The 25,928-nt window shown below is 56.6% G+C and overlaps 1 protein-coding gene across 3 annotated transcripts in view; it reads right to left on the minus strand.

Annotated features, from left to right (window-relative positions):
* Positions 1-366: 366 nt before the first annotated feature.
* The window catches only part of Wnt7b (Wnt family member 7B), a 50,608-nt gene continuing 25,046 nt past the window's right edge, over positions 367-25,928 (minus strand). For all 3 annotated transcript variants that reach the window (XM_045153394.1, XM_004650389.2, XM_045153395.1), the window contains exons 3-4: positions 8,037-8,308; positions 367-2,812 (exon numbers count right to left, since the gene is read on the minus strand). In XM_045153394.1, the coding sequence (XP_045009329.1) occupies positions 2,333-2,812; positions 8,037-8,308 (752 nt within the window). In that variant the 3' untranslated portion in view covers positions 367-2,332. The remainder of the gene's footprint in view (positions 2,813-8,036; positions 8,309-25,928) is intronic.

Below are 25,928 nucleotides of genomic sequence, written 5' to 3' on the forward strand. Positions count from 1 at the left end.
CGACTGGAGAGACTCACTGTCCCTTAGGCCCGTGTCCCTGGGGTCAAAGGAGAAGAGAGAGGCAGAGATGGGTTGTCCTGGTCCCTTTCACTGAAGGCAACTCCTGTGCAGTCTGGTGGTCAGTTCCTGGACGCTAGGCCCCTAGGCCTCATGTCCATGAAGCCTAGGCCCTGCGCTGGCCAGGGAAGCATGAGGGTATGTCCCAGTTCTCCTGAGACCCTTGCTGGGAACTACAAGCAGTTGTACCTGGTCAAGGGCCTCAGGTATGGGCTGGAAAAGAGGAGGAAGGAAGTAGAAAGGGCCCAGGGGCTCAGTTCCCTGGGACAAAAACTGCATAGGTGTCGTGTAGGGACTTCACACACTCAGTTTTCTGATTCCAGCTTTTATTGGGGCCAAGCACTCCCCTCCAGGGGAGGCTGAAACACAGCCCGTCAGAAGTGGGGCACTTCAAGGACACAGGGTGCCTGACCACTGCCACCCTTTACACACAATGTGGGGCAGCCAGTGCCATGCCTGGGCCCACCAACCACCTCTCTCCCCTAAGGCAAGGGCTGTGGCTAACCAACTGTGAGGGCAGGCTGGCAGCACAGACGCCTGGCAGCCGAGGGACAGTGCGAGTTTCCTCGGTGGCATCAGGAGCCCCGAGGGTCCGTTTCTAGCAGAAGGAGTGAGCCTGGCTCGGGGGGTGGTGGCTGAAGCCACCCCCGCCCCCTCCGTACCCAGTGTAGGTCACAATAACTTAAGAGACACGACAGACGGGACACTATACAACGACATAAGTTAACCAGGCTCCTCGGCAGGGGACTCGGGCTGCGGACTAGAGGTGTCCCAGGACTTGGGATGAGGGGAAGGGACCAGGGGGGGGATGGGGCGTTTTAGGCCCAGAGGACCGGAGCATCCTAGCATGGTGCAATGCGTGCCTGGATGCAGGGCTAGGGTAGACAGGGGTCATTTTCTTCAGGCTAATGTTCAGGCTGCCTGGCTCACTGGCCACCAAACTGCACATTTTCATGGAGAGTCGGGGGACAGTGACCAAAGCTGAGGGCAAGCTGCACTCTGGCCCAGGCCAGTCCTCCCCTGCGCCTGATTAGAAACTCCAGGTGGATGTGCCTAGCTCTTAGCGTAGGACCCTCCCCACTGTTTCCTGTCTGTGAGGTCTTGGGTGAGAGTAGGACTTCAGAGAGGGTCCTCATGGGATGGAGACCCTTGGGGAGGTGTCCAGAGAGCAGGCTCCTGCAAATAGAATACAGGGGTCCCGGCAGGTGTAGCCCTGAGTCCTGGGTGCCAATTTTCTCAGCACCGGCACCAGGACAAAGGCACGAGAGATGAGGGTGCAGCCTCCCATCACCTTGGCCAACCCCAGAGATTGGGCTGGGTGGGGCTGCAGTGGTACCGTTCACTGAACCCCGCAGGGTCTCTTGGTCAATCTTCAGGTGACTCTGTGCCCATCTGTCAGGTGGGACAACCTCCCCACCCTACCTGGCCTGCCATGTCCTGGAAACCAGCTTGGCTCCAGGATGGAAAGAGCTCTGTAAACTGGAGGTGCCAGGCCACCAGCGGGCTGGGGAGGTGGAGGACGAGGGAGAGGACGAGGTGTGCCTGGAACCTGACACAGGTGACACTGGATTTGTTTGACACAATTTCCAAAAGGAAAGGCAGCTGGGCTGTCCTCAGAGTCCATCTCAGGACCACGTGGGCCTGCCGGGCCCCTGCCGAGGGCCCCTGCCGAGGGCCCGCACGCGTGGCCGGCTTCCCCGCCAACCCTGGTGCCTCAGATCCACAGGCGGCACAGGGCCTGGGTGCAGGGTCCGGGAGAGGCTGGCGGAGGAGCGGCCTCAGAGTTCCGAGTTAGGACTGGCTACGTGGTTAGTGCTGAGAACCCTTTTCTGAAGCTAAGAAAACATAAATAATCTCACCAGCATCCAGATGCCCGCACGGCCCCTGGCCCAGTGCCGGACGCACCCCAGGAAGCAGCCGTGAGCGTGAGGCGGGCATGGCCTTTCTGCGTCCAGCCACTAGGCGGGCAGAAACCCTCAGAGTCTTGTCACTTTGAGGTCTACTTTCCCCGAGAGGAAAAAAAGAATTTGCCGGTCTCTGTTGGGTACCACGCCATCGGCCTTGGATGCTGGGAGAGTGGAGGGCACGGCTCTGCCACGGGAGGGGATAGGGTGGGTGGGAAGGAGCCTGGGTGTGAGGAGTGGGTGCGGGCCTCTGCCACACTCCAGTGCCCACCCTTTCCACCTATCTCTGCCCATAGCTGGCAGCGCCGGAAGCAGGGAATCTTGTGCAAATGCCAGGCGCCATGGAGCGGGCACGCGCGGGCGGGGCGGGCTCACTTGCAGGTGAACACCTCGGTGCGCTCGCTGCACGTGTTGCACTTCACGAAGCAGCACCAGTGGAACTTGCAGTTGCACTGCCACACCTTGGTGTACTGGTGCGTGTTGTAGCCTCGGCCGCAGCACATGGTGTCACAGCCGTCGGCGCCCGGCGAGGTGCGGTTGCACAGACGGCCCTGTGTGCCCACGCTGCCCGTGGCCGCGTCCTCCTCACAGTAGTTGGGCGACTTCTCAATGTACACCAGGTCCGTCTCCATGGGCTTCTGGTAGCTGCGCAGCTGCTTGATGCGTAGGAAGGTGGGCTGCCGCAGGCGGCTGGCGCGGACCACCTCCACCTGCACGGCCGCGTTGTACTTCTCCTTCAGCAGGTGGCCCACCTCGCGGAATTTGGGCAGTGTGGTCCAGCAGGTCTTGGTGGTACAGGAGCCCGACACGCCGTGGCACTTACACTCCAGCTTCATGCGGTCTTCTAGAACCTGTGAATTGACAGAGTAGATGGTGAACAGCGTACGGTGGCCAGCTGGACCCCTCCTGTCTGCTTCCTTCTCCGTCTCGGCTTCGGACGGTGCAAGCACAGACGAGCGGCTCCTCCTCCCGGGGCTTCGGCCGACCAGATGCCGTTCTCTTACATCCTCACGACGGCTGTCTAAGGGGTCAGTGCTGCCCTCAGAACACCGTGAGCCAACACGAGAACTACGGCATTCCAGGCAGCAGGCAGGAAGCCACGCTGAGACAGGACCAGAAACAGCAGGTGCTTAATAAGTGTGGGTTCCCCTGCCCTCCTGTGCTGTCCACACGCTTGGTGCAGGGCCTGGCATGCAATTGGAGCTTGGAAACTGGCTGCTTAATGACAGTTGGACGTGCCTGTGACCAAGGGAGCGGGGAGGGGGCTGATGGTATGGGTCAGCGCAGCCCAGCCGTGCCATCCGCTGGGAAGCCACTGGCCCCGATGGCTGCTGTTCCTTCTCCCCGGCTGTGTGAGAGCCTGGAGGGCGCAGCTCTGTTTTCCTTGGGCCTCCCTCTTGGGCCCCGGAAGGCTGGTTCCCAGAGCCAGCCCTGACCCCAGGTACTCATTTACCCGGATCGAAAGGGCCCTGCCAGCCGGCCTGATGAAGAATGGGGACTCGCTGCTGGCCGCCGCCCCACCTCTGCGGAAGGGCCATTAGTCAGCTGTCCGAGCTCTGCTGGCCTCACCTCAAGCAGCCCAAGCCTGTGGGACTTAGCCCCACCCCCACCCTGGGCCGGAAACCACTGTCAAGGGCACCTGCTGTGGGCCCCCAGCTCTGCCCCACACAAGAACCTCCAGCAAATAAGTAAGTAAATGAATGAGTGAGAGAAAAATGAGTGAAAGAGAAAAAGAGAGGAAGACTGCCTGTGCGATAGCAAGGGCCCCAGCCCCTCTGGGCTCTCCCGTGAAACAGGACAATGAATATGTAACGTTCAGAGGTGTGGACCCCCCCACGTGTGGTGGTATCTGTGGCTCCTGGAGGAGGTGATGCCCACAGTGGGCACGCACAGATGTGTAGGCGCTCTTCTACAAAGAGGAGCTCAAAACGCACCACAGTGCCGTCGAGTGTGCGGGCTGCGTGGGGCCGAATGTCCCCCAGGTGGGTGCTGGGGGGACTGTGAGATACCGTTCTCCAGCCAAAGTGACTGATGTCTTGGACAGGTTGGGGAAAGGGAGCAGAAAGCTGATGCCACATCAGTGACAGGTTGAGGTGGGAGGGCCCCAAAGGTCCTGTGGTGTGGGGACTTCAAACGGGAACTACAGGGTTCTGTGTCTGGGTAGGGGCTGTGGGCCAGCGAAACTGGGAGTTAGGTGTAGTGGCCTTGCTGTGCCCCCTCTTGAGTCCCTCCCCTCCACTCCTGGCCCAGACCCTATTTCCTGGGCCTCAGCAGGGCTCCATAGTCTGCTGCTCCCTCCTGCCCCTGCCTGCTTGCCAGGGAACTAGGGGACATCAGAGCCCAGGCAGCCCCACCGGTGGCAGGGGCAGGTGAAGCTGACTGAGCAGGTGTTTGCAGAGCGAGGGGCTGAATCCTCGCTTGGCTGAGTCCTCTGGGCTGGAGCCTCGCCGGGAAGTGATCACAGGATTCAAGAATGTGCCGTTTCCTTCTCCAGAGCCCTCACAATCAGGGTGACAGCAGCAGTGGCGCCAGGAGCTGGAGGACGGGGACTAGCCCCTGCGCCCGAGACACCTGGAGGGCGCAAAGGGTGATGGGCGCCTGGCAAGCAGGCTGTGCTGAGGCTGCTCACAGCCCTTCCAAGCCTGGTTCTCCTACCACAGGCTGTGAGGTCAACTCCACCCTGGGGACGGGCCCAGGAGACGTGGCTCAGGGCGTCGTGAGGCTGGGACCAAAGTCCTTCAGGGGGAAGGTTGGATGGCCCAAGGGCTTCTTCCTCAGCAGGGCAAGAACTGGGCGGGAAGTCTTCCCACACTGATTCTGGGGAAGGCTGAAGCTATAGAGGGAGGCTTCTACCTGGGTGCCTCATGATCTTGGCCACTAGAGCCTGTGGATGGTCTGATCTCGCCAAGGATGCGGGAGTCTTGGGGACGTGGCCTTCACCGGCTCCCTCCGTCTTACCTCAGACACACATCATGGACTGAGCATGCTGTGGGCTCCACCAGCCTGGGGGTAGTAGCCCTGCTCTGGACACAGCATGGGTTGCCCCTCCCTGGGCTGTACAACAGGAATGATGTGCCCACTTAGCATGACTGTCGGGGACCCTCAGACAAGGGCTGGGTCAATCCACGGCCCATGGCCAGCTCGTGGGGCTTAGCCTCTGACTCTGAGAGCTGGGCACATGTGCCAGCAATAGCTTCCGGCCTGGTGACACCAACCCAAGGAGCTGGGTGCTGTTCTGAGTACAACCCCCTGCCCCCTGCCGGGCACTGGCTCTCACCAGATCCCAGGGCAAGAACCATGGTCTGCCCATTGCCCCCGCCCCCTGGTGTGGCAGGAAGCTCAGCAGGGGCAGACCTGCCAGCAGGACGGGCAGTCACGCACGCACACCTGCATGCCCCTGGGGGACGCGTGAGGGCTCTTCTAGCTCATGGCCTGAGGCAAACGGCCAAAGGGAAGGGGTTGAGATTGTGCCACGCTCACACCCACAGCGGAGCTCAGGAATGACCTCACTGGGAAGAGGGTCTCTGTAGACGTGACTAAGGTAAAGACAGAGGTCTGATCTGGAAAAGTGCAGGCCCTAAGTTCACTGAGAGTGTTCTCGTAAGAGTCAGAGGAGAACACACAGCCCAGGAGAGGCCACATGGAGACAGAAGGAACACACGCAGGGGGAGGGGAAGAGGGGCTCCAGAGGCCCCAGGAGGCAGACAGAAGGCCCCCCACACCTTCACCCTAGGCTTGGATGTCTTGCTTATCCGCAGTGCCTGGCCCCAGCCGCTGTACCCGCACCATGCACTGAGGCTGTGGCAGTCTGAGCCTGCTCATCCTCAAGGTAAGTCTGTGCTGCTGGGAAGAAAGGGACCCTGGCCTCTGGGGATCACGTGAGGTTTTCACACCTGACCTTCAAGGGCTCAGGAAAAGACTATCGCAGCTGCACAGGGGCGAGGCTGCTGGAGGGAGGCAGAGTTTCCAATGTCCATTGTGCAGATGGAGAGACCAAGGGACAGACAGGGTCAGCTCCCATACAGGTAGGGACAGGACTGGTATAAGAACTGTGGCCTCTTGGGGCTGGAGAGATGGCTTAGCTGTTAAGGCATTTGCCTGCAGAGCCAAAGGACCCAGGTTCGATTCTCCAGGACCTACATAAAGCAGATGCACAAGATGGCGCATGTGTCTGGAGTTTGTTTGCAGTGCATGGAGCCCCTGGTATGCCCATTCTCTAATAATTCCCTCTAATAAATAAATTAAAATAAAAAGAATTGTGGCCTCTGGTCACTTGCTTTTGTGTGTTGTTTTGGTTTTGGAGACTCTTTTGTTATGTAGTCCAGGATAGCCTTGAACTCACAATCCTCCTCCCCAACCACTGGCTGTGTACCCACAGCAGGTGCCACTCACAGCCTTTTCCTGCAGCCTTTCTGGCCCTGCCAGACCCCGGACCGCACACTGCTCTCCCACAATCCGTTCTCCATCTCCTCAAACCCCTGATCCTGGTCATTTCTCTACCCTCGCGCCCTGTACGGCAGCTTCCAGGACTGACCAGTTCTCCCTCCCAACCACCCCCTTCTTCCTACCTCCCTCCTGGGACCTGTCCTGCCTGTCCCCATAACCCTTGTACCTTTACAGCACCTGTGAGCTACAAACACCTTGAGCCCCAGGCCAAGTCAGCCTCAGACCTGAGATGGACCTAGCCCAGCCCTGGACTGACCCTTTGCCTGGCGTCCTTGTCCCCACATCTCTGCTGCTTACACGTTCCTGGGAGCAATGATCTGAGAGGCCAGCTGCGCTGCCTGCCCTGGGGCTCAATGTTCTTATCTTTGGAATGGGGACAATGAGATCTTCCTCCCTGGGGCTGTAGGAAAGCCCCTGCTCAGAAATAAGCCTCTACCGAGGCCAGCTCATGAGACTCTAGCCTCATCTCCCCTCCAGGTGGTTGGGTCCTCCCCTCTTCAGCCTCCTGAGGAAGTGGATCCCCATCGTGCATGACGGTACTGGCCTGAGACTGGGGATGTGGGACCATCTGTGGGCTCCTAGGAGGCCACACAGCCTTTCCTTCCTCATGCATTTGTCACTAGCCCAACAGCCTCCTGAGGACACCCTTCACCTCAAAGCCAGCCCCTCGCCTGTTCTGTGCTGGCCCATGCCTGCTTCAAGCTTGACCCCTCACCCCTTCTGCTCCCACTAGCTGGGCCCATGTGTGGACATTGCCCGGTGCCAGCCTCTTCTTGTCTCTGCTTTAAGGCTCCACTCTGAGGTCACTTTCTCTAAAGCACCCTTAGATGAGTGCAGGCTACGTTTGACTCCACTGTGCCCCCAGCCCATGGCTTAAGAGAGGGCGGGGGTGTTTGTTGAGTAAACGAGCCATCCACACTAACCTTGCTGCTCACTGAGGTGGAGTGAGTCTTTAGCTCATCTTTGCCCAGAAAGGCAAGTCCCTCCCAGGCCTGAGAAGACCCTCGGGCCGTGCTGGCCGGTGCAGTCCCCGAGGGCTGTGTGGCCAGATCCAGTGTGTTCCGCTCGGCTGGCAGCCCTATCTCGGGCCATCTTGCCGCCTCGGCTGCCGCTCCTGCCGCTCCTCCCAGAGCAGTATCTGGGGCCCTCATCTCCCTGCGGGCGGTTGGGCTCACCCTGACTTCTTCCCCAGTGCTTCAGCCTGATTTTCCTCCATTAGCAACCCCGTGGCCCTCTCCATCCCACCTCTGCGCACAGCTACCTGCACCCGGAGGCCCCAGCTGGCAGCCCTGCCTGTCCTGGGCTGTGAGCTACTTGCCCCCTCCGGCCCCTTCAGCAGTTTGAGTCCTAACTAGCGCGTCAGTCAGCCTCTGTGACCCGGAGGACTCCGAGCAGGGATGTGGCCTATGGCCTGGGGCCGTGGCCCACACATCGGATCCCCAGCCAGGCATCTCACAGCCTGCATGGAAACAGGTCCCATCTTTGCCTTGAACTTCATGTCTCTGCAGGATGCAGGGAGGCCATCTGGGGCTATTGGGAGGTGCAGAAGTGACACCAGGCGGACCCGGGCTGCTTGCCTCTGCATCAGGGACACGGTGCCCACCATACCCGCTGTGCCCACACGCCTACCTTCCTGCCCGCCTCATTGTTGTGTAGGTTCATGAGGCGCCGGGCGTTCTTCTTGATCTCCCGGGCATCCACGAAGCGCCGGGAGAAGTCGATGCCGTAGCGCACGTCGGCCGAACAGCCGCCCCACTTCCAGCCCTCCGCCTGGTTGTAGTAGCCCTGCTTCTCGCGGTCACAGCCGCAGTTACTCAGGTTGCCCTGGCTGCAGGCAGCGGTGACCGCGTGTGCCACGCCAGCCGCGGTGATGGCGTAGGTGAAGGCGGCCTCGCGGCTCCCTGGGAAGAGAGACAGACAGATGGATGAGATCCCACAGCTCTGAGCCTGGTGGGCACAAGGGATGCAGGGCAGGGGCAGGATCCACCTTGTCACCTGCCTTCTCTGAGCTACTACCCCTCCAAAGAGGGGCTGATGGACCCCACCCCAGAGAGGTGCCCTGAGGACATTCAGAGCTCACTGTAACCACCTCATCTATACTCCTCCACTTCCTTCCTGTTGTCACGAGGCCCCAGACCCTCCCTGGCTCCCAGCCATGGCATGGGTGAGCAGGCCCTTTGCACCATCCTGTGAGGCCCAGGTGGGCACGGAGGATGGAGCTAAGGGGCCACAGGGAAGCATGGGCCTGCCCCCCCCATCAGGTATCCACGCAGCCTGGCAGCCCAGTATAGCCCTTGGTTACCCCACACACTGTGACCACACACCTTGCATTCATCCCAGACACTGGCCTCCTCCCCACCTAACCCCTGGCTACCTGCATCTGGACACCAGGCTCTATCTACCTCCCCTTCCCAGCCACCAGCTAGGTCCTTCCAAGTTCAGTCTGGCCAGGGAGCTCCCCACCACCACCAGGGACCTCCACTGGGTCCCCTCTCCTGTCCTACCTCACTGTGCCTGGCTGGCTTCCTCAGCCCTCTCCTCATCTCTGCTAGAGATGGTGACTCAAGCTTTCTGGGTGCAGCTCACACCTCCTACAAATTTCCTACTCCTTGGGGTGGGATTCCTTTGCCTTTTGAGGGCAGGCTCCAGTGATTCTCCAGGCAGTCCTCCAAGAGGACAGTCCAAAGGCCTCTCCGTGGGCAGCTCCAACTTTGATTGCTCCCTTATCTCCCGCAGCCCCGAGGCTGGGCTGGGCACACCTTCCATCCTGGCCCCAGAGATGGGGCCGGTCTCCGCTCACCTACTACGGGGTCTGTCACCATAAGTCCCTAAACACAAAGCTCACGAAGGACACCTCAGAGTGAGTTCCATTAGGGAATGACTCATCCACCACCTTCTCAGCTGTGAACAGCAAGATGGTGGAGCCAGAGGGTCAGACGTGGGGCTGAGGTGGGTGTGAAAACTGCACTCGGCCGTGGACGGGCCTTGAGCTGGCTCCTGCTGGGCCCAGCCTGGCCTGGGTGCCCAGCTGTCGGCCCTGCTATGGGAGGTTGAGATGGTCACCACAGAGCAGTCAAAAGTCACCAAGTCCAGGGGCTGGAGAGATGGCTCAGCGGTTAAAAGTGCTTGTCTGGGCCAGGTGTAGTGGCTCATGCCTTTAATCCCAGCACTAAGAAGGCAGGGGTAGGAAGATTGCTCCAAGTTTGGGGTCAGCCTGAGATTGCATAGTGAATTCCAGGTCAGCCTGGGCTAGAGCGAGACCTTACCTGAAAAAACAAAACAACAACAAAAGCGCTTGTTTGGAAAGCCTCCCAGTGCAAGGTTGGTTCCCTCGCACCCACATGAAGCCAGATGCAGAGTGATGCAGGCATCTGGCATTCTTTAACAGCAGATAACTTTCTTTTGAGGAAGGTCTCACTGTAGCTCAGGCTGACCTGAAATTCACTATGTCGTCTCAGGGTGACCTCAAACTCACGGTGATCCTCCTACTTCTGCCTCCCAAATGCTGGGATTAAAGGCGTGTACCACCATGCCTGGCTCAGGCAAATAAATTTTAAAAATTTTTGCAAAAGAGTCATCAAGTCCAATCCGTGAATATCCACTGTACACCAACTGTATGTCTGGCCTTGTGCTGGGTGCTGCGGAGGCTCCGAGGCTACTTGCTCACCCACCAACCAGCTGGAGCAAACCTGGGAACACACCTCCTTATGAGTCTTTACCTAATTTAGAGCAGGGACCATGGGGTCCTGCCTCCTCCCAGGCCCTTTTGTGTAAGAAGCTCCTAGCCAGCCTCGGTGGCCCTCTGAGAGCTACGCTGGCCACACAGCTTCCTCCAGGGGGCTTGCATGGGGACCTTCTTCCCCTAGGTGATCTCTCAGGACCCATCGCCTCAAGGCCCAGGGTGAGAAGACTGATGGACTGAAGCTTTCTAGAAACTTCCTCCCCTAGGAGACCAGAGGGACCGTCTACCTAGCGTCTCCTTGGCCACAGCAAGACCAAAACCAGGGCTAGCCTGGCCCTCAACAACCTCCGCCTGGCTCCATCACCCTGCTGGGCCACTCTTGTTACAGGCAGCACCTCGCCTGCCTGAGCACATTCCCCCAGCCTGTGGGCTGCGGGCTCCGATGGATGGGAGATAGGGGAGGCGGGACGCAGCCTTTCAACGCCGCAGGCCTGCGCAGCTCTGTGCGGTCAGCATAGCACTCGGGGGGCACAGAACACATCCCGGGGGAAATGTGGGAATCCTTGGCCCTGAGTCTAAGTTAGGTTAAGACACAAAGGGAAGTCCCTGGGTTCCCTTCCCCCTTTGCTGTGCTCAGGTGCAGCAGGACCAGCTGGCAGACTGCCCGGGGCAATGATGATGGGCATTCCATGGAGGAGCTCCGTGAGGGGTCAAGGGATATGGGACCCCGAGAAACCCTGATCTGCCCTGGTAGGGTGGAGTCAGGAAGACTCCCCAAAGGAGAGGACAACTTGAATATAAAGGAAGTCTTACAGGAGTGGTGGGCTGACTCCCCGTGTGTGTGAGAGGGTGGGTGGAGTGGCACGCAGGGGGTAGTGTGAACGTGTGGCACTGGGGGAGGAGGGTGGTGTGGTGTGTGCATGACACGGGTGTGGTGTGCATGTGTGGTAAGGTCAAGGCAGCTGTGACAAGACCTAGGGTCAGGGCCAGGAGCACAGGTGTGGGTTGGGTGCCAAGGACGCTGGGTGCCAACGAGCTCATCACTTGGGACACTTGAAAAGGAGCACACGGGGGCTGGAGAGATGGCTTAGCGGGTAAGCGCTTGCCTGTGAAGCCTAAGGACCCCGGTTTGAGGCTCGGTTCCCCAGGTCCCACATTAGCCAGATGCACAAAGGGGTGCACGCGTCTGGAGTTCGTTGGCAGAGGCTGGTAGCCCTGGCGTGCCCATTCTCTCTCTATTCCTCTATCTGTCTTTCTCTCTGTGTCTGTCGCTCTCAAATAATAAAAAAAAAAAGTAAAAAAAAAAAGGAGCACACGGATCCGGGGGCACGCCATCATCCATCATCCTCACAGGCAGCACTCATACACTCACAGGTCTCCACTGTTCCCCCAGCACCCTCTCATCCCTGAAGGGTCCCGACGGGACTCCCAACAATTGGACAAAGTAGGTTTTATGGGACTGGAGAAATGGCTTAGCAGTTAAGGCATTTGTCTGCAAAGCCAAAGGACCCAGGTTCAATTCCCCAGGACCCACATTAGCCAGATGCACAAGGGGAGTAGATAATCACACCTGGACAAGCTTCGGCCCTTGGGATGAAGGAAGCTGAATGGCCGCTGAGCTGTGGACAAAGGCTCCGGGAGGTACAGCTGGACTTCTAGTGAGTATAGGTTACAAGTACCCAATGGAAGGGTCTGGAAAACCAAGTGGCTGCGCAACTTTACAGGAGGTCTGGCAATGCATACGGGACAGAGGTGGATGTCCCCCAGAGGCCAAGGCAGCCGCCGGTGGCCACTCAACCCCTTCCACCCCAAACAAGAGGCAGCGGAGCAAGGAGCAGTCTCAGGGCTCCCTGGCCCCTCCAGATGTCCCAAAGCCCCAGGCAGGCAGGCTGGCCACAGAGTCTGAGGAGGAGCCAAGGCCTCCAGTGTCTGCCGCGGGTCTCTGCTCTCACCTGCCCCTGCCCACACCCGCTCTGACTCTGTTACTCACCAGTTACTCATCGGGCTGCCACTCCTGCTAGGGCCGTTTTTATTTGGTTTTGATGAGCCAAGCCCTCGGCCTGTCGCCGTGGAGACAAGGAGAAGGGAAGAAGGGACTAGTGGTAGTTTGGGGAGAAGAACGAGAATGGCCGGCATCAAGTTCAGAGAGCGGGGCCACCATAGACTGGGGGGTTGCCACACCAGCACCCTACACCCGTGATCTCATGACTCCTTGCACCAGACCCTGATGCTGGCACAGAGGGCTTGGTAACTTGCCTCAGGCCATGCAGTGCCCAGGTGTGAAATGGGGAGGGTGGAGTGGCTCTAGGCTTCCCCATCTCCCCACCCAGATCCCTTCTGGGGCCCTTGCTGGGGCTGTCCTGGTCCCAGCCTGCTCTCTCCAGGTGAGAACAAGTAAGGGCTTAGATTTAGATGAAGCCGTCCTTTATCTCAGATGCAGACAGCCCACGCCTGAGAAGTCTAGCTCAACGCAAAGTCGCTCTGAGATGAGTTTCAGTGCCTGGTCCCCAAAGTAGCCAAGGCCTGACCACTGTCCTCCTCCACCATGCACTGCACCCCAACATGGCAGCATAAACCATGGCCCGCCCTAACCCAGCGCACACAAGGTCTGCAGAAAGGCCCTCAGCTTCCTGCCCCCTGCCTGGCAGGTGTGGCTGCTCTGCCTCAATGACTCCCCGTGTCCCTGCTTCCCAGGCTGTGGATGAGAGGCTCTCCCTGTCCCCAAGTGAGTCCTGGTCGTGAGCACAGCCTCCTCTGAGAGGTATCTAGACCTGACGCCCCTACCCCTTGCCACCTCCTCAGTGCCTGTCCCAGAGTATGGACTTGTCTGGACACTTTCCCGGCATCACCTAATCTTCTCTCTCCTACAGACCCACAGGATAGGTTATTTTAACTGAATCCATCTCGTAGATGGGGAGAGAACCTCCAGGGCTGTGAGCTGTTTGCCTTGGGCAATAGACTCTGTGGCTGCCCCAGGTGAGTCTGACCAGGGGAGGGAAGGAAGTGGGTGAAAATTCAGTGCATGGTCTATCTGTGGTCTCCAGCTGTCCTGAAGGGACACTTGACTCGCAGAGGCTTAGGGGCCCCTTAGGGGTCAAAGCCTACCCCTGCTCAGGTTTATAATTTTAAGTACCGGAGCCCCCAGCTTCCTTCCTGGAAAACACCAGGGCCAGGTGAATAGGTCATATGGTGGCCATCCCGTAGTCCCTAGCCACCAGATTCTCTAGTGGGTTTCTGAGTCCTAATAGACCCCGAGGGCAGGAGGCTGATGGTGTATGGCCCTCTGTCCCAGTGCCATCATCTGTGGCACTCAGGTGTGTCAAGGCAAGCACCATCTGTCAGCCCACAGAGCCCTGGCAAGTGCTGGGGATGGCAGAACAAGGCAGGGAGCTCTGGACTTGGGAGTCCCACACACAAGCCTGTATTTCCATTTATCTTGTGGGATTAAAAGGCTCCCCTTGTCCCTCAGCCCTGGAGTCAGCTCTGGAGTGCACAGGACTGTCACTGTCACTGAGAAGATGAGGAGCCGGGGGCTGATGCAGGACTTCCAGGGCAGGCCAGAGCCTGTGGCCCCGCCCCGCCGCTCCTCCACCAGGGTTCTGGCTAAACCCAGGCATACCCGTGCCTCAGGTTACCTCATGGGTGGACTGTAGCTGTGAGGCTGGCCATGAGAGGACCACCCATTCTGACTCTCTCCATAGGTTATTCAAACGTCATCATTCACCAAGGCCCAGCGGGCATGGGGTGGTGCCAAGGATGGCAGACACAGTCTCTGCCTGTGGTATTCTTCCACAGTGCCAGGCAGACCCAGGACTCAAGGCAAGGGGTCTGCTTGGGCCAGGCCTCAGACCTCACCTGCCTGTCTCTGGGAGACCCCACTGGGTACCTGGTAGGTTTCTGTGAAGAGCTTCTAGGAAGAGCTGGCATAACTGCTAGGCAAAGGAGAGGCAGGACCAGCTGGTGCCAAGCCAGCTCCCAGCCCCTCCCCTCAAGACCTGCTGCTACCTTGCATCAGGGCCTCACACTGCTTTAAAAAAAAAAAAACTTATTTATTTATTTGAGAGAGAGAGAGAGAGAGAGAGCGAATGGGTGCGTCAGGGCCTCCAGCCACTGCAAACAAACTTCAGATGCGTGCACCCCCTTGTGCATCTGGCTAACGTGGGTCCTGGGGAATCAAACCTGGGTCCTTCAGCCTTGCAGGCAAATGCTTTAACCGCCAAGCCATTCCTCCAGCCCCATACTGCTTTTTGAAAGCTGTAAAAGCTACAACTGAGCTCACAGTGATCCCATGAGCTGCACTGGAAAGTCTGGGTAGTGAAGGCCCTACATGGCCTCTCAGAAGGGCACTGGGGACCAGGAACCTCAGTGCTGGGACGGGTCGTGGGGAGACACTCTTTCACCCAAGGTCACGCCGCAGCTCAGAAACGAAGGATCTGGAGCCAGCTCACTGAAGTGACTGAGGTGAGATCAGAGGTTAGTCACCCAATACCCAGAGTCCTTCCAGAAGTCAGGGAGGGGGTCAAGTCCAGATCCTAAAGTTGACCAGCTGGGATCAGCCAAGCCCCCTTCTTGTACCCCTGTGGCCATATGCAATCACTACAAAAGGCTGGCTTAAATTTCACCCATCCCTGTGACTCACATGGGTTTTCAGAGTATCCACACATGCGGCATACATGAGGTCTTCACAGTGTGCACATGCTTGAGCTCCTGTGTGGCTTGTGTGCGCTGCACATGTCCACGCCTGCACACTTGGGTATGATGGGCTCTACATGAACCCAGTGCCCAGGAAACCAGCTTGTGAGAGCTGCGCCCGGGCCAGCACAATCCCACCTACCCTCCTCGCTGCCAACCTGCGCTTGCCCCTCTTGAAAGCAACACTGTCCACAAGTCAGCAATGAAAAGCAAGGAACCAATCAAAACTGGGCAGAGGGGCTGGAGAAAAGGGCTTACGGTTAAGGCGTTTGCCTGCAAAGCAAAAGGACTTCGGTTCAATTACCCAGGACCCACATAAGTCTGTCTGATGGACAAGGTGGTGCATGCCTCTGGAGATCATTTGCAGTGGCTAGAGGACTTAGCAGCACATTCTCTCTCTGTGTCCTTCTGTCTCTCCCTCTCTGCCTCTCTCTCGGTCAATACATAAATAAAATACATTTTTTAAGAGCTGGCAGAGGAGGGCTGTGGTCCACGGCAGAGCACTTGCCCAGCGTGCAGGGGGCTTAGGCTTCATTCACAGACATGCCAAAGCAAGTGGAGGCGCGGGCAGCAACAAATCTGAAGAGACCTTCCTCACAAGGAGATATAAAAATGGCCAATATGCACACGAAACAATGTTGCACATTGTTAGCAAACCAAAGTCACAGTGAGACACGCACCACATCCAAGACAGCTAACATGACAGACTGACAATGACACGTGCCCTGCTGGCGGGAACGTGGAATGGGGAAGCTGCTGTAGGACCCCGTGTTTCGTGGAAACTTAAATGCTGAGCTACCTATACATGACCAGTAATTCCAGTTACGTATGTGCCGAGAAATGAAGACATGACCACGAAGATCTCAAGAACAAATGTCCCCAGCAGCATAAGTGTGGTAGCTCCAAGTGGAAATGACCCCACTAGCCTTCAGTGCTCAATGGACCAAGGACACATGGTTTGGCTACTTGATAAAATTACCCAATCTCCAAAAGGAAGATTCCAAAAGAATTCCAGCACTTGGGAGGCTGAGGCAGGATAATCACTGTGAGTTTGAGGCCAGCTGGGGTACAGAATGAGTTTGGGTCAGCTTGATGTAGAATGAGACCCTGCCTCAAAAAAAAGTGTTGGTGGGGCTGGAGAGATGGTTCAGTGTTTAAGACGCTTGCCTGGAAAGCCTGAGGACCCAGGTTGGATTGCCCAGTACCCACATAAAGCCAGATGCATGAGATAGCACATGCATCTGGAGTTTGTTTGCAGTAGCTAGAGGCTCTGATGTGCCCCTTCTCTTTCTGCCTCTCATAAAATAAATAAATAAATTTTAAAGTGTTGGTAATGCTATGTCATAAACCTTGGGAACATTACATTAATTGTTTTTAAACAACACAAAAGGCCATGTTGCGTGCGTCTATTGATATGACATGTCTACGACAGCCCGGTCCTTAGAGAAGTCAGCCGGTGTCTCCGGGGGCTGGGAGATGGGAACGCAGTTTCTTGTGAAGTCAGTGGTGGCGAGGGCTGCACAATTCTGTGGATCTACTGAAAACCACTGAACTTTATACGTCCACTGTAATTGTACGATATGTGAACTGTGACAAAAACATGACATGGGGACTTGGGGGCTGGCTCAGGGGGTGAAGCGCTTGCCACTCCCGCATGAGGACCTGAGTTTGGATCCCCAGCACCCACATGAAAAGCCAGAAGCTGTGGTATATGCCCATTGCCCTCGGGCGCTGACAAGGTGGAGACAAGCTGATCCCTGGGGGGTCGTGAGCTTTGTTGGCTCTCACTCTGGCCCAGGCTGATCTGGAATTAACTCTGTCATCTCAGGGTGGCCTCCAACTCATGGCGATCCTCCTACCTCTGCCTCCCGAGTGCTGGGATTAAAGGTGTGCGCCACCACACCCGGCTTCTAAATTATTATTATTATTATTATTATTATTATTTTGGTTTTTCGAGGTAGGGTCTCACTATGGCCCAGGCTGACCTGGAAATCACTCTGTAGTCTCAGGGTGACCTCCAACTCATGGCGATCCTCCTACCTCTGCCTCCTGAGTGTTAGGATTAAAGCTGTGCGCCACCACACCCGGCCCATTGTTTGATAAATAAGGTGGAGGGGATTGAGGAAGACACCCAGTGTTGACCTCTGGCCTCTGTAGGCATGCAGACACACATGCATGCATACCTCCATCACACATGGGCACATGCTTACATACATGCTCACACACCACACACAAACATACACACATGTAAAACAAACAACTATGGCATTAGATGGTCTCTGGGATGCCACACGCCTAGTGTCACCCACTTCAAGTCTTCACAGGGCCCCTAAGTCACCAGTGTGAGCTAGGTGCCCACCTCTCAATTAGGACCAGGGCTGAGAAGAGGCAGATTAGCCTAAGGTCACAAAGCAGGGGGACCACTAAGTGGGACACAATCAAGGATCCCCAGAATCCATGTTCTGCCTGAGGTCCACCTGCCAAGATGGGAACCCACATGCCCTGTTCCCACCAGCCAGGTCTGGATGAGCTAGTGCTAGGCTTATCTGATGGGCACTTCCTTTCATCAGTCATCATGCCTCAACTGTGTGCGCCATGGCACCAAGTGTAAACCCCTCTTGGCCAGACCACCTGGAGCTCCAGGGTCCACATCATCGGCCCCTGACTATCCCCACACAGTGTCAAAGGCCCAAGGACTGGCGTGCCAGGCCAGGGAAGGCAGGCTGGGAGGAGTCAGTGGAGAGGGTGGAAGGAGAGGTTGAGATGCAGGCGTGGTGGTTTGAACATAATGTCCCCCACAGCCTCCCGTAATCGTGATTAAGCCTCGAGCTTAGTCCTGGGTTGGTGGAGCCTTGCTGGAGGAGGTGTGTTACTGGGGGCGGACCCTGGGACTTTATGCCAGTGCCAGCTAGCTCACTCGTGCCACTTCTCAGCAATGTGATAGAATATGGCACCCAGTTTCCTGCACCTGCCATGATGAAGCTTCCCCTTGAACCCGAAGATCTAAATCAACCCTTTCCTTCCATACCCTGCTTCTGGCTGGCTGATGTGTCCCATCAACGAGAAGGTCACTGCAACAGGTGGCTCCTTCGTGACCTAAGAGAACAGTAAAGGCACGACGGGAGGAGTGTTCCTCCAGACAGAAGGAACAGAAGTGCCGAAGCCCCGAGGGAGGACTGAGATGAACACGCAGGGTTCGTCCCAACAGAGAGCAGAGGTGAAGTGGGTGACGGTCCTTAGGGGGTCCCACCATGTGGCCCATGGAGGAGATTCAGAATTTCTGAGAAGCCAGGGAACCCTGGAAGGACTGGCTCTGATTTCTGAGGAAGGAGACCCTCTGGCCAGCTGTGGGGACTTGGTGGCAGCGAAGAGAACCATGAAGACGGGCGCAAGTGCCTGCAGGTTGGAGGTGGTAGGTCATGGGCAGGTCTCAGGTGCAGCCAGTGGGATCGGGAAGTGGGTGGAACGTAGAGACAGTGTGTTCTGAAAAGGCTCCTCATGTTGTAGAGTCATGGGTGATGGCCATCCCATCAGGGTGCAGATGAAGCCTGGGGAAAACTTAGGGAGACCTTGACTGTAGATGGTTTAAGGCACCCAGAACAGGAAGGCAGGAGTGGCAGCCAGCATTGAGGCCTGGCCATGAAGAGATGGCCTGGTTGTACCTTGCCTCCACCACGTGCCAAATGACCTTAGTCAGGCCCTTTGTTCTTAGGCCTCAGTTTCCCTGGGAAGCATGGTGGGGAGGCCAGGTCCAAGGAGTTCTCCTTAACAGCAGTGGTATGGGTCATAGACCTTCTAGAAAGTCTGCTGGGCTAGAGCAGGAGACTTGAGTCCTGGGCAGTGGGACATGGACAGTGAGCTCCCTATTCACCCAAACCTTCACTGTCCCTCACCCCAAGCCTCCAGGTCCCACATACCCCACGAGTCTAGAAAGGGGTAGGGGCTCATGGACCCCTTCTGCCTGGTCTGGACAGGGAGAGACTGAGGCCCAGGGAGGATAAGGGGTCACCCTGCCAACAGTGCCTGTGTGAAGGTTTGAGGGCCTCAGGACAGGACCCAACATGTACTGTTATGGTCGTGGGCTCCAGCCTGGGCTCAGTCACCAGGGTCTGAGGTAGCAACTCGGCCTGGGTAGGTGCATCATGGGCCAGGCAGGGAGCTCTGGCCAGCAGCGAGCAGCTCACAGGCAGCCGCAGTGGGGTACGCCAGCCCAGAGGTGTCTCTGGCCCTGTGGGGCTATCCAGGCTCTGCTCAGCGAGGGATGGGCAAGCTGCCTTATACCCATGTCTACTTCCACCTCGGTCAAACTGAGGCAGTACAGATGACCCTTGAAGGGGCCTCTGGGAGTGAGGTAATGCTGGGGAGCCATCACAGACACCAGAGCCTGGGCTGCAGGTAGGAAGAATGTGACATCCGTGTATGTGCAGTAGACACTATCCCTTTCAGAGGTCCAAGTCTGGTTGAGGCAAGACCTGCACAAATGCGTGTTACCGCCTAGGGATGGAAGGTGTGTGTACATCTATATACGTAAGCGGGCATATGTGTGTATGCATGTGTATAGAGGAATGTATTTATGTATGTAAGCATGTGTGCACAGGTATGTGTGTATGTACAGATATGTGTGTGCAGAAATGTGTGAGCATGCAGGAGTGTGTGTGAGGAGACAGGCATGCATGTGTCTGTGTATATGTGTGTGCACACATATGTGTGTGCACAGATGTGAGTGTGAGGAGGCAGGCATGCACATTTCTGTGTATGTATGTGAGCACAGGTGTGTGTGTATGAACAGATGTGAGTGTGAGGAGGCAGGCATGCACATGTGTGTGTATGTATGTGTGCACAGGTCGGTATGTATGTACAGATATGAGTGTGAAGAGGCATGCATGCATGTGTCTGAGTATATATGTGTGCACAGGTCTGTGTGTGTGTACAGATGTGAGTGTGAGGAGGCAGGCATGCATGTGTCTGTGTATATATGTGTGCACACATATGTGTGTATGTACAGATGTGAGTGTGAGGAGGCAGGCATGCATGTGTCTGTGTATATATGTGTGCACAGGTATGGGTGTATGTACAGATGTGAGTGTGAGGAGGCAGGCATGCACGTGTATGTGTATGTATGTGTGCACAGGTCTGTGTGTATGTACAGATGTGAGTGTGAGAGGCAGGCATGGACGTGTCTGTCTGTGTATGTGTGCACAGGTATGTGTGTATGTACAGATGTGAGTGTGAGAAGCAGGCATGCACGTGTCTGTGTATATATGTGTGCACAGGTCTGTGTGTATGTACAGATGTGAGTGTGAGAGGCAGGCATGCACGTGTCTGTGTATATATGTGTGCACAGGTCTGTGTGTGTGTACAGATGTGAGTGTGAGAGGCAGGCATGCATGTGTCTGTGTATATATGTGTGCACAGGTCTGTGTGTGTGTACAGATGTGAGGGTGAGGAGGCAGGCATGCATGTGTGTCTGTGTATATATGTGTGCACAGGTCTGTGTGTGTGTACAGATGTGAGTGTGAAATCAGGCATGCATGTGTGTCTGTGTATATATGTGTGCACAGGTCTGTGTGTGTGTACAGATGTGAGTGTGAGAGGCAGGCATGCACGTGTCTGTGTATATATGTGTGCACAGGTCTGTGTGTATGTACAGATGTGAGTGTGAGGAGGCAGGCATGCATGTGTCTGTGTATGTATGTGTGCACAGGTATGTGTGTATGTACAGATATGAGTGTGAGGAAGCAGGCATGCACGTGTCTGTGTGTGTATGTGTGCACAGGTATGTGTGTATGTACAGATGTGAGTGTGAGAGGCAGGCGTGCACGTGTCTGTGTATATGTTCACAGGTATTTGTGTGTGTACAGATGTGAGTGTGAGGAGGCAGGCATGCACGTGTCTGTGTATGTATGTGTGCACAGGTCTGTGTGTATGTACAGATGTGAGTGTGAGAGGCAGGCATGCACGTGTCTGTGTATATATGTGTGCACAGGTATGTGTGTATGTACAGATATGAGTGTGAGAGGCATGCATGCATGTGTCTGTGTGTGTATGTGTGCACAGGTATGTGTGTATGTACAGATGTGAGTGTGAGAGGCAGGCATGCACGTGTCTGTGTGTGTATGTGTGCACAGGTCTGTGTGTATGTACAGATGTGAGTGTGAGAGGCAGGCATGCATGTGTCTGTGTATATATGTGTGCACAGGTCTGTGTGTGTGTACAGATGTGAGGGTGAGGAGGCAGGCGTGCACGTGTCTGTGTGTGTATATGTGCACAGGTCTGTGTGTGTGTACAGATGTTAGTGTGAGATCAGGCATGCACGTGTCTGTGTACATATGTGTGCACAGGTCTGTGTGTGTGTACCGATGTGAGTTTGAGGAGGCAGGTATGCACGTGTCTGTGTATATATGTGTGCACAGGTATGTGTGTATGTACAGATATGAGTGTGAGGAAGCAGGCATGCACGTGTCTGCGTGTGTATGTGTGCATAGGTCTGTGTGTATGTACAGATGTGAGTGTGAGAGGCAGGCATGCACGTGTCTGTGTGTATATGTTCACAGGTATTTGTGTGTGTACAGATGTGAGGGTGAGGAGGCAGGCGTGCACGTGTCTGTGTGTATATATGTGCACAGGTATGTGTGTGTGTACAGATATGATTGTGAGGATGCAGGCATGCACATGTCTGTGTGTGTATGTGTGCACAGGTATGTGTGTATGTACAGATGTGAGTGTGAGTGGCAGGCATGCACGTGTCTGTGTATGTATGTGTGCACAGGTATGTGTGTATGTACAGATATGTGTGTGAAGAGGCAGGCATGCAAGTGTCTGTGTTTCTTTGTGTGTTCAGGAAAGTTTATATGTACAGATATGTGTGTGAGGAGGCAGGCATGCACGTGTCTGTGCATGTATGTGTGTGCTGATATGTGTGAGGAGGCAGGCATGCACATTTCTGTGTATTATACATGCACTGCTCTCTTCCAATGCAGCTGCCCGCCAGTCCTTCTGTCTCTCCCTGTGTCCCTCTGTCCCCTCCCCCCATGGCCCCACCCAGCCTGGCTGAGTCAGTGTCTCCACTCTAAGCTCTTCCCTGCCGTTGTCATAAACAGAGCATGAGGAAGGCCTGCCAGGTCCGAACACGCCGGCCCACCTGCGCCCCAGGCCTTTGTTCCGACCCAGGGTGGCCCGCACACGCTGCTGCGCAGCCCCCATTGGTGGCACTCTGGCTGAGGTGGGGGCATCGGCCCAGAGCTGGCAGCTCCTGGAGGGGCCAAAGAGCAAGGGGCAGGGGGAAGAGCCTGGGGCTCTGTGTCCTACTGAGCAGGCCTGGATCCCAGAACACCTCCCCAGGGTGCCTTGCACTGGGTCCAGCCCCCCTTGCTTCCTCCGGGCTGCCAACAAAGTCAGCCTCTGCCTGTGTGCTGTGACAAAAGAGCCCCATTCTCCTCAGACTGGGTCCCCTGGCCTCCTAGGCCCTGGGCGTCTGGCAGTGGTCAGGTGTGTGGGCTCTGAGGCTCTGCCAGTTCTTAGGTGTGTATAGTTTGCCTGGCCCCCAAAACTCCTCTTCAGTGTGAATATCTCCCCATGTGTGACGAGTGGGCAGACACTGTCTGTCACAGGGCTGGCCATAGCAGGAGCTCAGAACATGGCTACAGTTATATTTTTTAAAAATGTTTATTTCTTAAACAAGTAGTCAAAGTGGGCCAGAATCTGTCTAAGGCCAGGCTGGGTCTTGTCCCTCTGTAGGGAAGTCCTGCCTGCTATTTGTCTGTAACCTGCCTCAGTGGGCCAAAGCCCCTTGTTCTGGATACCTTGTCCAAGGACCTCAGAGGTAGCTCTGGGCTGGAGGCCTTCCTCCTTGCTCTGGGGTCCTGCAGAGTCCTGGTCTCAGCACAGGAGAGCATACGGAGGACTGAAGCTCAGGACACAAGTCTGTCCTCAAGGTTACCCAGCAGGGCACTGGCCGGCTGGCCAAGGTGAGGTCCCCACCTCCCAGGCCCCACCTGAATCCAACTGATATGTGACTTAGCTTGTGATGGGAAGGGTGAAATTCCTGTCTTTGGACAAGCTCCAAGTGTCCTTTGAGGGGCTGAAGGATTGCAGACACAGGACAGACTACCACCCAGCCCACAGCATGAATTTGCTTGAGCCTTGGTGACAGTGACAGTGACAGAGGTGACCCCTCACAGCAGCCCCTTTGCAAGGAAAGCGTGGAGCTTGGCCAACACCTCGGAGTCTATTGCATCCCAGCTGCCACTGGGCCTGGGAACTTGGTGACTTACCATCAAGCCCCCACTAGTCTTGACCACCTATGCCCTGAGCTGGCTCCAGCGACAAGCGACAGGACAAAGATGAGCAGAGCCCCGGCTCACGTGCAAACAAGGGAATGTGGCGCCAGCACAGGTTAGAGCCCGTGAACACTGCTGCCCTCTGCCTGTTCTGCCCAGCTCACCCTGTGCATCCTGGGTACCGCCCAGCCCAGAATGCTGCAGGCGCTCGACGCATGCAGGCCAAACCTCGGCAGGCGCTGCCGAGGACAGCTACCCTCCCACCTGTGCCCTAACGGCCTCTGCCAGCAGCTGGTGGGTAGGTGACCCCTACCTTCAGATGGCCCTGGCCCATGCTAGAAGACAGTGTCCTCGGAAGAGACTGACAGATCCAGGTTCCAACGTCCCCTTGCTCTGAGCTGGGACCCTGGGAATCCCTGTTCCTTCTGAGAGCAGTGCTACCCAGCAGAAGTCTCAAGTAGCCCGTGAGTCTGATCTGATGCTTCCAGGAGCCTCATGAAGCACTAGGAAATGGGGTGGCCACCTTGATGTAGGTGGTGTTTCATTTAGCAGGTGTTTCAAGATAGAATAATTGCATTGTATCATCTGAATCAAGACCATTAAGGAGCAGGATTCTTGCTAGGCCTGAGTCGACCCTGGCCCGTGTTATACTGTGGCTTGGCTCCCTTGAGGCTCACAGCCACTGGAGAGACCAGCACCGTGCCCTTCTTGGGACCATGCTGTCCCTCCGAGGCCTGTCTGCAAATCTAGCAAGGCAGCAGAAGCATGTGCCCTGGGAGATGCCCTCCCTCACCAGAGGCTTCTCAGATGCCCTAAGATAACACCAATGTGCCCCTTTCCCCCAGGGACCTGGCTGAGTCCCTGCACACACTGGCGGGCTCAGGACTCCAGTGATATTGTCCCTCCGCATAGCTCACCAAAGACAAACAGGCAGGGGTGACAGTTGTGCTGCAGCCCTGGGCTGCACTCACGTGAGCAGGGATTAGGGGCAACCCCTATGCCTGGTCATGTCTGAGGCCGGCACATGATGGGCAGGCGAGACTAGGCATTCCCTGGCATGGGTGGAGCTAGGGGCCCCTGCGTGACCACAGGCCAGGTGGGTCTCGGGGCTCTGGGCCGAGGAGGATCTGGAGTAGTGGCTGGGGGCAGAGCAGCTTGTGCAGAAAGAAGGCTGTCTGTCCAGAACCTTCTTGCCTTGGGGCCCCGACAGTTCCTCGGTGCTCCATCCTTGCCCTCTTTTGGCCTCAACTCTCCCATCCCCCAGTGTCTCGCACAGCTCCTGCCCTTCCAGCTTCCTGGCCTCAGGGCCTTGGTGCATGCTGCACCCGCCACCTGGGATCCCCTTCCCTGCACTGCCCTCTGGGTCACTCACTCTCTGGGGCAGTCCTTGCTGAAAATCCTGACTTGATTATGGTGACTATTAGGAACTCTCAGTCTTGCTGGGGGTCTCCAGGTTTCTAATAGGCTCCCCCGAAATACAAAAGCCCTCCATTCTCCTCTCCCTCTCTCCCCTACCTCATAGCTGCACTACAGTGTATTTACCTGCAAGCTCATTCCCAGTCATCAGGAGAGACAGTGAGAAGGGATCTGGACCACCAACCTCTTCCTCCTCCTTTTTTTCCCCCCCTTTCTTTTTCACCAGTCTCCTTTGGTTCTGCTCAAGGGACCAGAGGACCAGGGATGCAAAACCCAGTGAGGGAAGGCAGATCAACAGAGGGAGCCCTAGCCTAGGCCTTGACTAGCAACTGCCTGCTGGCTATCCTGGGGCCAGGCTGCCAAGGGGTCATCTTGGAGGTAGTGAGCACCCCATTCCTAGGGGTATATAAGCCACCACATAGGTGCTAGAGAACACGTGAAACTTTGTAGAAAGGGTCAGGCTGTCCTTTAAAGGAGTTTCCTTTAAGAACTCAAGTTTTAGGCCTGGCCCAAGGTCGTAAGCAAGGCCCGAAGGGGGCCATCCCATCATGCAGACCGACCGTCCCCCTCGCAGAGGCAATCATTAATTGGCTCCGCTTGAGTGGCTGCTCCCACGAGCCCCTGGCTGCCTGCCAGCTCGTGGCCTTGCTCCCGTGCGTGCCCAGGCACCCAGCGAGCCTCTCACAGGGCCGGCTCACTGCACACAGTCTGCCACTGCTCAGGACACCGGCAGCTGAGACGGGAGAAGGGGCCTTCCCAGAAGCCCGGGCAGCTCCCTCGGCCTTCCTAGGGCCACGGTCAGGGTCATCTTCGCACGGCCTTTGGCCCAGGCCAATAGAAAGCCACAGGAGGCTGTGGGCAGGACAGGAAGATCCAAGCTGGGCTTCAGGAAGCCTGACTACCCAGGGGCAGGGAAGACCAGGGATTGGCACACACTGACTTAGCCTGAGGATGTACAAAAGGTGCCTCCCCTTGGGGCTTGATGAGCTGCGAAGCGTGGCAGAGGGAGGGGCGTCCCAGGTAGAAAAACAAGGCAGGGAAGGAGGGGCCCCCAACCTGCTCGGGAAGAGAGGGAAGCCGGATATGGTTGGGGTTGAAGAGAAGTAGAATGAGGTAGGGAAGGGTCTAGTCAGACCCCAACAGAAGGAGCTGACTCGACCCTTGGGCAGTAGGGAGCACCTGCAGGTTTGAGAGGAAGAAAAGAACGTGGCTTGTCTTACTGGGAGGTGAAGCTGTTCAGGAGCGAGGGGCAGCCAAAGAAGCAGTCCCCACCCGGGGCTGTGGGGCACAGCAGAGGTGGACAGTGGGAATGATTCCAGGTGGACGGTCAGGAGTGGGGGTGGGCCTGGCACGTCAGATTGAAACAGCAAGATGCTGCAAGGTAAGGCCTGAGGGTCCCCTGAGTTGGTGAGACTTGGAGCAGTAGGTGACACTAAGCTCTTGAGGCCAAGT

This window comes from Jaculus jaculus, chromosome 6 (genome assembly GCF_020740685.1).
Source record: "Jaculus jaculus isolate mJacJac1 chromosome 6, mJacJac1.mat.Y.cur, whole genome shotgun sequence".
NCBI lineage: Eukaryota > Metazoa > Chordata > Mammalia > Rodentia > Dipodidae > Jaculus > Jaculus jaculus.